The sequence below is a fragment of the Tenebrio molitor genome, chromosome 2, assembly GCF_963966145.1.
Source record: "Tenebrio molitor chromosome 2, icTenMoli1.1, whole genome shotgun sequence".
Lineage (NCBI taxonomy): Eukaryota > Metazoa > Arthropoda > Insecta > Coleoptera > Tenebrionidae > Tenebrio > Tenebrio molitor.
The window spans coordinates 26547940-26560790 of record NC_091047.1 but is presented as its reverse complement, the minus strand read 5'-3'; the positions used below and the strand labels follow the sequence as shown (position 1 = coordinate 26560790).

At 37.6% G+C, this 12851-nt stretch overlaps 1 protein-coding gene and 1 long non-coding RNA gene across 3 annotated transcripts in view; one reads left to right on the top strand and one right to left on the bottom strand.

Moving 5' to 3' along the window:
• Positions 1-12851, bottom strand: part of LOC138123103 (uncharacterized) — a 211576-nt gene that overhangs the window by 51438 nt on the left and 147287 nt on the right. The window lies entirely within an intron of this gene.
• On the top strand, positions 9962-11168 carry LOC138124666 (brachyurin-like). The gene is made up of 6 exons (XM_069039784.1): positions 9962-10136; positions 10183-10324; positions 10384-10541; positions 10608-10694; positions 10752-10894; positions 10944-11168. Exons 1-6 carry the CDS (start codon positions 9977-9979, stop codon positions 11103-11105), a joined length of 852 nt encoding a protein of 283 aa, XP_068895885.1. The 5' UTR covers positions 9962-9976; the 3' UTR covers positions 11106-11168.

Below are 12851 nucleotides of genomic sequence, written 5' to 3'. Positions count from 1 at the left end.
GAGTTACGTGGATCTACTAACTATTCGCAACAGTGAATGTACAGCAAAGGACGAAAGGTTCCATACATAATCACAACCCTGTATAAACATACTTTACAAATAATTAACGCGTGCAAATCCATTTTTCCATTTTGTTTTCACACGTACAGTGCAATACAGAGTACAGTGTCCTACAATGTACAATATTACAATAAAACTTTCTTATATTTTTCATTAAAATTAATTGTGGTTTGTTCTCGTGTAATCTATAGACCGGTTTCACCTCGTATCCAGTTTCTGAAAGAAGCGATTCTTGTAAACGAAGCAGGATGTTCAGATTCACAAACGTCGGTGCTGATAAAACTAACAAGACCAACTTGTACAGGATTGGTGCCAGCATTAACCACTAATGGCACCCCACCGTCACCCTGAAATACCAAAACAGCATTCAAATCAAAAAGGTTCTTCACGATACCCGTTCCTGATTCTGCACAAACAATGAAATCCACAATTATTTTTCTCTGTCCTGCTAAAATGGTTTACGCTAGAACCTTGAAATTTGTGTACTTAGGACTCGTTAAAAGCTACGTATCAAATTAAAAAAAATATGTCCATGTCCATAAGCCAACTTATTTTTTTTAAATTTAAATAAATTAACATATCTTCAAATAGAGAAATTGTATCAAAAGAATGAGAAACGTATGACGTCATTACAGCTGTCATGAGTCAAATCTGAACTTGGATTGTACAACTGAAAAAATATTATAAATAGGTAGGGAGGTTTTGCTAATCACGGAAATTACTTTTGTTAACTAAACTTGGAAGACGGTATTTATATAACGGCATCCATTCCTTCAGATATCACCTGTTTACCACGTAGTTTGGTATCCGAGCTCCTACGTCACAAGTTTTAAAGAGCTAAACCGTAACCCCCACTTCTCCTCTCCTGGTGCACTCCCTCTCGCCTGGGGTCCCGCTATTCATTCGGTTTCTTGTGCTTCACTGCGTTACAACGTCACATCGTTCGCACTCTGGTAGGTACAAGTAACGGGCCATCAAGGCCTACGTTATTTACTTACAGCGTTCTAGCAATGGGCGGAAAACGAAAACTCCTCCAGCGTATCGCTGAACTGGAACACCGACTGGACCGTCACGTTCCCCGGAGTCGAAGTAGGGACCGGTCGGGGTCTTGTCACCGTCGCACTCGCAAAAGGGACTCGTACTCCAGGACCTCGGCTTCTCGCACACCGTCCCGGGATCGTAGCCACAGTCCCTCTCGGCACCGCCGAACAGCGGCGGGACGCAAGCCCCGCGCTGTTAGTACCGGTCGCTAAAGGCAACACTCTTACTGCGAAATACGAGACCTGCACGGTCCGTCATCTGCTGATCGTCGTGATGTCTACAGCTCGAGCGGCTTAGCGTCGCCACAACACTATCTGGGGCCCCAGACCTCTGCGTCTAGCCTACAGGGTGTAGAGGCGCCCAGCGAGACCGATGACATCCTAAGCCTTCATGCGGTGGATGATTTGCGCGATAACGTCCTTTTGTTACTGGGGGGAACCCCCGCAAATGTAAACGGCCCCGACGTTACGCTCCACGCCCAGTTAGCATCTATTTGGCAAAATAGTTTGGTTCAAGGTCTAGCTTCCGATGAGCTTTCCCGCTTAACGGAAAAATACAAAAGGCCAATCAATTGCGAACAACTCGAACCTCCGGAAATCAACGAGATGGTCGCACAGGTCATGTCGGGAGGCAATAAAAATCGCGACCAAACATTGTGCAGTTCGCAGAAGCAATTAACGACTGCTTCATCGGCGTTGGGGCAAGCAATTACTCGTATGCTCGACATAACTCAGCAGAACGGTTCCACGGAACTGAAGGAGTCAATGTTACAATTTTTAGGCGATAGCGGCCGGCTTTTAACACACTTATTTTATACGCTCACAACCTTGAGACGGTCTCTTATCTTCCCTTTGGTAAACAAAGAAATCAAGGCCGTACTGGAAAAAACAGTACCTACTGGGTACCTGTTTGGCGCCGACCTTCCCGAAAAAATTAAAGACGCCAAAACTCTTCAAGCCGCCAGTTCCAGCATTAAAGCTACCTATGCACCGTCCATCAAAAATCCGCAGCCAAAAAAGGGAGGGGGGACAACTTTCCAGGGAAGTAGATCGTTAAACAGGCAGCGCCCGGTCCGTCGGGGGGAGACGAGATGCTACAAAGGGCAAACCCCGAAATCGTATGCAACCAAAGAGTCCAAGGAGAGGCGTTACCGTCATCGACATTAACGCAGGTAAAGAATTCTTCCTACGCCGGCAGACTCAAATCGTTTTATCCCAAATGGCGCCAACTCACCTCTAACCCTTGGGTCTTGAGCTGCGTGAAAGGCCATAAACTGCCATTTACAAAAACACCATTACAAGCGCAGGCTCCGGCAGCGAAAGACTGCGAGTCTATGTCAAAAGCGGTGCAGGAACTTTTAATAATCGGCGCAATGTCCCCGTGTTCACCAAGACCAGGCCAATATTTGTCACAGGTATTTTTGGCCGATAAACCAAATGGTCAAAAGCGGTTCATTCTAAACCTTAAGCACTTAAACAAATGTATCGCAGCGCCGCATTTCAAAATGGAAGACATTCGCACGGCACAGCGATTAGTAACAAAAAATTGTTTTGCGGCGTCAATAGACCTCAAAGATGCGTATTTTCTGGTAAGGATAGAAAATATCTAAGATTCAGCCTCGAGAATCAACTGTTCGAGTTTAATTGCCTCCCATTTGGCCTGTCATCGGCCCCATATACTTTTACCAAAATTATGAAACCCGTTACGCATGCTCTCAGGAAAAAGGGGGTAGTTTGCGTTAATTATTTGGACGACTTTTTCATTATAGGTGAAACATTTGAGGAATGCTCTCAAAGCGTAGATCTGACCGTTAGCCTTCTAACTTGACTTGGTTTCAACAGGCGAAACCAGAGGACGTCATCTTGTTCCTTCAAGAACTGTTAGACAGTGGTAGTCACAAATACGGAACCTTTGGTTCTCACAGAGCGACCCTTTCTCTTCTTCTTCCTGGAAACATCGGAGCGGACCCTGTGCTCAGTAGATTTTTAAAAGGGGTGTCGCGAATTCGACCTCCTGCTCCACGCTATACAGTAACTTGGGACCCCTCTCCTGTATTGCGGTTCTTGGAGCAAATGGATACGCCCAATTTAAAGACGTTGTCTAAAAAACTGACCACCTTGCTAGTCCTTGCCACAGGACAACGTCTACAAACGATTTCCTTAATCAGATTATCTGGCCTCCAACAAAGCACATCCGGCCTACGCATCTTTATTAAAGACTGGCTGAAAACATCAGGCATTAAGAAAAATCAGCCAGTATTATCAATCCCATATTTCCAAGAGAAACCCAAACTCTGCGTGGCGACTACGATTCTACATTACGTAAACATGACCGCATCTATGCGGCAAGATGAAGATTTTCTCTTCCTTACTACTACCAAACCTCACTCTGCAGCGTCAAAACAAACCATCAGCCGATGGGTAAAAGACACGCTTCAAATGGCTGGTGTCGACGTCGCTCAATTTAAGCCACACTCCACCAGGCATGCTTCCACATCGTCAGCACATCGTCTCGGAATCTCCATAGACCAGATCAAACAGTGTGCCGGATGGAGTCCCAATTCCGAAACATTTGCTCGGTTTTACAATCGCCCGGTGGTCGAGCCGGGACAATATGTTACCAAAATCTTAAGTTCTGCGACTTGAGCCTGGTACTTAATTTTTTCTTATTATGGTTACTATGTAGTTTAAATGGTTACCAACATTAAAGTTTCATTTTGCATCAGAATCTCTAAACATCTACGTGGTAAACAGGTGATATCTGAAGGAATGGATGCCGTTATATAATTAAACGATCAAAAGAACTTACCTGAAGTTCGATCGTAATTATATTAGGCATCCATTCCGAAGATATCACCACCCTCCCGTCCCTCCCCATGCAAATAAAACTGTCCGGGTTAAACCGAATGAATAGCGGGACCCCAGGCGAGCGGGAGTGCACCAGGAGAGGAGAAGTGGGGATTTCGGTTTAGCTCTTTAAAACTTGTGACGTAGGAGCTCGGATACCGAACTACGTGGTAAACAGGTGATATCTTCGGAATGGATGCCTAATATAATTACGATCGAACTTCAGGTAAGTTCTTTTGATCGTTTAATTATTGTCTATAGGCTAGTCCATGCATGGCCAGCTCCATTAAACCTATCATAGGTGTTGGTGCATCTGCAGGTAGTTTGGTCCCTCAAGGGTGGGCACTACCCTCCAGGTAGCTTACCTCGCTAGACAAACATTCAAAGACAACGACTTCTGTATTAACCAGCGGACAGTTCGGTCCACTTTCATTGTTGTTGGAATATATATTGTTAAAATTAAAACATTGAGTTTTAATCATCAGGTCCTTCGAACAATTTAGACAAAATCACAAATACCAGCACCTCATTACGGTCCTAGTCACGAACAATAGGTTTTTATGCCGCCAGCCGTTATGGACCATTTTGCATGATTCAAAATCCGCCGGGAACGTAAAATTCCCGGCCTAGTACTTACAAAAGTGACCTTGACGAAAAATTCGCTAGAGAATGGGCAGGCAGCATTGAATATAGCCAACGGACTCCGTTTCGGCTCAGGGACGCGAGGGTCGCGGGTTCGATTCCGCTTGTGAAAAAAACTTTTTACTTTTTAAAAATGATTTAAATTTGTCGGCATGAAAAATTTTATGGATTACACGTCCAGAAAATGTTTTGCGAGTGCTCGTGTTGCTTCGCCTCGGCTATGTAATATCACTCACACTCGCAAAATATCATTTTCTGGACTTGTGATCCAAATAACTATTAATGGAGCTGGCCATGGTCAATGTCAACGGGTGGCCCCGTCTGGCGGCACGCCATCGTACCATTGGTCTGCGCATACAACACGTGCTTTATGGAAAATATCGAGTTAATTTATTGTGTGTTTAAATAAAGTATTAGTAAATTGTGCTTCTACATTTTTTAATACGCTAAGACAACAATTAATCGTTGTGTACACATGGATTATATAGAATATCTTTCAATTTTAAATGAAACATGAATGGAATTTAAAAAAATCACTGTAAAAACGATCCGATTCAAAATTTTGTCGTTGAACTTGCTCATTTGTATTTAGTATGTGGGAACAATTACAGAAATCGCTGTTTTCAGGCGGCAACTTTTCTCCAAATCCATTTTTCACCCACAAATTTCAAAAACCACTGTAAAAACGCTACGATCCGAAATTTTCGCGTTGAACTTCCTCATTTGTAATTAAAATGTGGCAACAATTACAGAAATCGCTGTTTTAAGGTACCAACTTTTCTGTAAATAGGTTTTTATATTGGCAAAATTCAAAAATCAAGTAAAAACGTTCCGAATCGAAATTTTGTCGTTGAACTTGCTCATTTGTACTTTCAATATGTGGTAACGATTACAGAGATCGCTGTTTTGAATCCGTTTTTACACCGGCGAATTTCCATTTTTTTTTATTATACCTGAATCATAATCACTGTTTTTGACACTAAAATGCGTGCGAAAAAGGGCCTTTAAAACACTAAAGCTTTAAGGGTTGCTTAGGTACTATCGCGGCCAAAATACTTTGGTCGTCAATGTGACATAAATGACATTCAATTGTAAAGCAAACTTTAGGATGTTTAACCTTATTTTTTACTACTGTCAAAATTATTTTAATCTATCAGTGTCATACGGGTGGGGAAATCCCAGCTGCGGAGGCAGGGTTCAAAAGCAAAAGATCAACATGGTCGCGGTTTAGACAACCTTCAGAAGCAAGTAAGACGATTCTATATTTATCAAAAACTGAAGGTACCATATTTTTGACAAGAATAATTTGAAATTGTCATGTATATTGACATTAATACTTGATTTACATTTGAAGTGTCAAAAACTGACGACCAAAGTATTTTGCCGCAATAGTAACAACAAATTCACCTAAATTTTGAACAATGATAAATAGACATTGATACACGATTTATGATAGCAACAATTGACCATTTCTATATCAACGATTAATGACACAGATTACCTCGGAAAAGGTATTTCAATTTGCTTTTTTTTGTTATAATTTTAGTGCAGGTATAATAAAAAATAGCGTATGATAAACGTTTATAAGGGCCTTTAAAGCACTTGCGACGTTAAAAGCACTCCGCTACGCGTCGTGCTCTTAAACTCGTCGCGCGTGCTTTAAAGGCTTCCTTATAAACTTGTATCATAATATACTATTTTACACGATAGTAATTTATTATACAAGTTTTATAAGACACCATTATTTTGTCGCATGCGTTTTTTAGAGCACGACGAGCGCAGCAAGAAGTGCTATAAACAAACAAGTGCGACAAAAAGGCTTATAAAACGAGTGTAATACAATATTTTTTCTATTTTGCCCCTATTTTAAATTTTAAATTTAAAAAAAGTTCAAAACATATTGCTAGGAAAATTATATTTGGCAAATATAAGGGTTGGTAACGACTAACGCCGGTAACTAGACGAACAATTGCAAGTTTTGAATTTAAAGTGCCGTGAAGTGCAGTGATCACGTAGCAACTACTCACTGTGAGTCACTGACGATATTAAAAATTTAGTAAATGTTCCTGAAACCGGTATCAAAGAGATATTATAATGACTGTGTTAAGGGTGCAAAATAGAAAATCATAATTTATTATGCGAGTTTTATAAGACACCATTTTGTCGCACGGGTTTTTTTTGAGCACGAGGAGCGCAGCGAGAAGTGCTATGAAGCAAACAAGTGCGAGAAGTGCTATGAAGCAAACAGTGCGACAAAATGGCTTATAAAACGAGTGTTTTAAAAGCATAGATAAAAAATGGCGATACGTTTTTTTTTGCCCCTATTTGAAATTTTAAATTAAAGGTGCAAAATAGAAAAATATTATTGAAGCACACAACTTTTTTTACGTACACAATGTTCAGGGCACAACTAAGAGCTTTTTTGCGTTTCTGATTAATTTATTGTTTGCTGTACTCAATGTCTTTTCGTGCAGCCGCTAGCACAAGAACATTTCTACTCGCTTGCGAATGAATAAAAAAAAAATGGCATGTTTCCAAAAAAATTGTTATGTAAGGTAGGTACCAATTTTTTTCATTCATCTCTTAGGTAGTAAGAAAATCTATTAGAAAGAAAATAAAAAAACGGGGGTTGCCATGTAAAAAAATTGGTGATTACGTCATTGCGCAAAAACTAATGACGTTATTTAAACAAATTGCACGTCATGGGATGGCACTTTTCGAAATAAAATCGACCTATCATAACGCTAGTATGAATTTTGTTCCAAACTTTATGTTCACACTGTATAGGAATAAGTAACACAACAAAAAGTAGGGTCAGTTCGAATTCATTATTTAAATGATAATGATAAATTTACAAAATTTGGGAAACTGGTTTAGAGAATTTTTTTATTGTAACAATGTAACACAATGTAACAATAGTTATTTAAATTTATTTATTTTTTTATTTCGATTTTACTATTTATAATTTCAGCAACAGGAATAGTACCGCAATCTCTTTTTAAAAATTTAAAAATTTTGGACTTAGAGAACACATTGGTGGTTGAAATTCAAAAAGGTATATTATTATACTCATGTCACATCGTGAGGAAATTCCTTAACATTGACACAGAACATAAAACACAAAAAAGTCAAAATGTGGAGGCGAGACGCCGGTAATTATGTTGATAAGCACTGCACTATTACTTGATAGTATTATCCGTAATAGTGTATGTACTCCGGCAAAATTGCCGTGCCGCCGGGTGGAGGTGGGATACGAAAAATTTAATAAACTAGTTTGTTAATGAAGGCGATTAATAATCGAAACTGTTTAAAGCACGAACGAGTGCAGCGAGTGAGTGCCTTTAATAGTTGAGATTATTAATTGCCCATTAACAAATGAGTTGATTACAAAATTTTTTCGTTGACCGCAAACTTTTTTTTTGTGACAAAATTTCAAATTAAAGCCAAATCAAAACCAATTTCATCTTTTTCGATAAAGATGAGACCTTATAAAATACCTTCATTTTGTTTGTGTCCTCAGGGTAGACTATTTTTAAATTTTTCATCACTTTCTATTCACTTTTCCACAAAGAATGTCAGAAGACGTCAACTCCATTTACATTCAATTTCACGTAAAAATCACGGTTGCTAAGAAAACCTAGTTACCTTTGAAAAATATGACATGCGAATTATAACCGAAAAGGTCGGCTTTTGAAAAAGTGAATTCGTAATTGTGCAGTTATGGAGCTATAAAATATAGAAAACCCTGCTGCACTACCTCCTGCAGTGTTGGTAAGTGCAAACAATGCATGTTCGAGGTTGTTTATACATCAAAATATCATCAAAACGTCAAAATCGCAAGAATCGTTGATTAATGAAAAATAGTGTATTAATGAGGTAATACACTATATTTTAGACAAAATAATTCATTAATATTGAAATTAACAAGCGGTCAACGGAAAATATTATTTTGTAAATATGTATGTATTCTTACTGCCCATCGGAGATATCGTCCCAACTGAGAGATTTTTTTGAATTAGCTTTTTTGAAGTGAAACTCTTTATGGGAGGGCAACCTTTTTGTGTGACGAAAAGTGGTGGGGGTAAACACTGTCGGGTCGAGTGGGAGTAGTGTCTCGCACAACGGTTGCGCCAATATTTCCATCTCACTTAAATGTAAATTAATCTGCTTGACACGATACAAACATCCCTTAAAATTGTGTATTCTTCTGTCTTTGTCACACTCACGGCATTTATCGATAATGTCCTCTCTTTAATTTGGAGGCTTAAAAATGAACAATGAGTTACGCATTTCGATATTGTTAAGTGTTATCGTTGTTTATAATTTATTTTCTTCATTAAAATATACAATTTTGTTGTGAATATGCTATTTAAAAGTGATTGATGAATAATTACAATGTTTCCCTGTAATACAAAAGTTTCACTTCTCTCGTGCGTCTTTACGACACATTCTGTTTTTTTTTCTAGCCAAATGCAATAGTAGTAAAGCTAGGTAAACAAAATAGCAATTTAAAACAACAGTCACAATAGTATATTATTATACGAGTTTTATAAGAGGCTCGATTGTGACATGCGTTGGTTGACGCAGTGAGGAGTGCTCCAACAGAACGAGTGTCACAGTGCATCTTATAAAACGAGTGTAATATACTATTTTTTCTAGGGACTTTTGTGTGGCATTTCTGTGAAATTTATGTCAAATATCAAATGTTAACAGGAGCTTGCTAGAGATGTCGGATGCCGCCGCCGGCCAACGTGCTATTACAGCAATACCAACGCAATACGTATAAAAAAAACAAAAACAATTTCACAAAAAGTTCTTTTGTGACACTACTTTTAATTTCACAAAGACTCATTTATGATACCAAAGTAGAAAAAATTAATTAAGTTAAATCTCTAAGGTCACAATTTTCGAGTATGAAAATTAAGTCGTCGCTTTTAAGTAGGTATTTGCTCGAAGAAAACATTTGATCAGAGATGCATATCTTATAATCAGTGCGATTCTGTTTCAAAGTTTAGCAATATTGTTATTGAACAACATTGATTTTGCATAGATCCAACTAATCAACAGCTTGATATCATAACAACTACAACCTTGTTATATAGCAATATTGGTAAATTTTAAAACAGAATCGCACCATTTATCATTGTTTGCGAAACAATAAATAGCAAATAAGAATATGCTAGAAAAGTACTGGATTGCGCATAATTTTGAAGCTTGTTCAAATATTTCCAAAATGTTAATCTCTCTTCATCAGTTTGTTTCGTTCTCTTCAGATACAGGGCATAAAGTTCAGTAGTGGAAGTTTTGTTAATTAAATTGATTAAATTTAATTGATTAAATTTGGAGATTTGGAGTGATTTGTTTATGTATTATTTATCGTAAAGAATATGACATCACGCACTTGCAACAAAAGTATAAAAGACAGTAAACAAGTCTACATCAGTTCCAAAATGAAACATATCGCCATTTTTTGTCTGTGCTTTGTGCTAGTGTGGTCTACGCCCTTGCAGAAAAATCCATTGAAAAAGGTCTCTGTAAAGGACATAGGTAAGTTTTATTTTATCCAAATCATTTCATCTAAAAGGTGTCTTAGATTCTAGAATTATCAATGGCGATCAAGCGGGCTTAGCTCAGTTTCCTTGGCAAGCAGCACTATTCATTGGTTCGTATTTTGTTTGCAGTGGTAGCATAATAAGCGAAGAATGGATTCTCACCGCTGCCCAATGTATTGATGGGTAATAATAATAACACATCCACACAATATAGAGGTTGTTAATTGACTTATAATTTTAAGAGTCGGTGCTGTAACCGTTCTGGCAGGAATTGTAGATTTGAATGGCTCTGGTGCGGTGGTTCAGTCATCTGACCTTATAGTTCACAAGGATTACGATCACGATAATTTTCTAAACGATATTGGTCTTGTTCAACTAAGGTCACCACTCACTTTTACTCGTACGTATGAAGTTTAATGTTTCAAATAAATTAACATCTAATATTTATTGGAATTTTTGTCAATAGGATATCTAGCCCCAATAGCTCTTGCAGATAACCTTCTTGAAGACGGACTCGATGTTACAATAAGTGGATGGGGCGCAACAGTTAGCGGTAATTAAAATTCTTGTTGTAATTATTAAATATCAAATCCTGTTATTTTGTTTTTAGACGGTGATGAAAGCCAATTTTTGCTTTATGCGGATCTAGTAACTATTCGCAACAGCGAATGTATAGCAATTTACGGAAATACTATTCTGGATTCTATTGTTTGTGCAGAATCAGAAATGGCTACTGTGCAGAACGCTTGCTATGTAAGTTTGTAATAAAACTTTTGATTTGAATGCAGTTGTGAGATTTTAGGGTGACGGTGGAGCGCCACTAGTCCTTGATGTTGAGACTGATCCTGTACACGTTGGTCTTCTTAGTTTCATCGGTGGTGACACTTGTGAGTCTGGGTATCCTTCTGGATTTACAAGAACAGCTGCTTTCAGAATCTGGATACGAGATGAAGCCGGTGTGTAAATTACACGAGAACAAATTCCAATTAAATGTAATCAAAAAAATAATAAAATTGGGTTGCCGTAATTTGCAGTAATATTTTCAGTCATAAATGTTTTATTTGAATTAATCAGAAATATTTATTAATCTCATTAATTTATTTTTTCTCTTATGTGGAAGAAAATATTTTATTTTATTTTAAATTTCGAAATTTTATCACCGGAAAGAGAAAGATATCACATCGTTACAGCCGTGATTAGGAAGATAGCATATGTGCATATTACAACATTTGTTGTAAACTGAGAAAAACTTTGAACGTCCAGACGTAATCTTAGTTAATATGCATAATTACCATTTCAACTGCCAATTTTGTAGGGTTTTCTTAAGGAAATATTGTAAATGCTCGAATTGGTTCCCTAAATTAAGAATTTTAAGTTTATTTAAGTTTAGGGGTTGTACCTGCGGTTTAAATTCTCAACCAAGAAACATAACGCACTTGTTCTTCAAACTCAATAAATCGTTTGTGCTACTTATTACACGACTATTCATTTTGATCCTTCGACATGGAAAACAAACGTTTAATGGTACCTATTATTTGCAAATGAAATAACTCATACCACTTCTTGGAGTAGCTTCTTAACGATTCCTTGTTAATTCGACGAAGTATGTTTTAAATGGGATTGTTTATGTCAGCCTGAGGTGTATGTCATTCAATATCTTCTCTATCACGTTGTGGAAGTTGTTTCCAGTTTCTTGAGGCCGGCAGTAAGTTATTCAACCGAACTCCCATAATGTCCCGACACAAATAAATTGATGATAAATCGGGGGAATGAAAAGGCCATGGCAACACTGCTACGTTAGCGTGTTCTAGGTATGTTGTGGTCACTCTTATTGAATGATGGTTATCCTGCTGGGAATTATGGTTGTTTAACCCTTTGAGATATGAAAAAACAACGACTGCAGCACTTCGGCAATGTAGCGATCAACATTTAAATAGCTAGGAATGAAAACTAAAGGGGACTTATGCCATGGCACACCACCTGATTTCATTTTTGCATTCCTTTGCTACGCTGCTTGCATCATTCCAATCTCGGAGTACTATATTTTCGAGTCAGGAGTAGGATTAACATTGGACGATAAAAATTCAAATAAATAGTATATTAAAGAACAGGATTTATACTCGTAAGGCGCACGAGTTCCAGGTGAAGAAAACGAGCCGTAGGGGAGTTTTCTATGGGACGAGTGTGCCAATGCCCTTGTAAAACGAGTTTTTTATGTTATTTTTTCGAATTTGCACCATTTTTTAAATTTTTAAATAAAAAATTTAAATTTTTAAATTCTAGGGAATTTTGTATTAATTGGTAATTTAAGGTAACGGATACAACTACATTTACAACAGATGTTAAAAAGTGGAGTTTGAACATTAATATTGGAAGTTTTTTTTTGTGTAAATGACAATAATACTCTGAAATATTGATAAACATTATCTTAGAGATCTATTAGACCACGAGTTCTTTAATAGATAGCCATAAACGACTCCAACTTGAATACAATAATATTTCTATTAGAGACGTAGATTCTAAAAATGTTATTATCCTACGTTATATCTGCGACATCAAGATCTGATGCCCCATAGCTTCTCCGAAGTTATAAAAAAATAATTTAATAATTTAGTTATTATTATTATCAATACTTGTTGTGGCAGATTTGTACCTTAGAGCCACAATTCTTAGGCAACTTTCTACTTTGGTTTTTTGCCGATGTCTATGG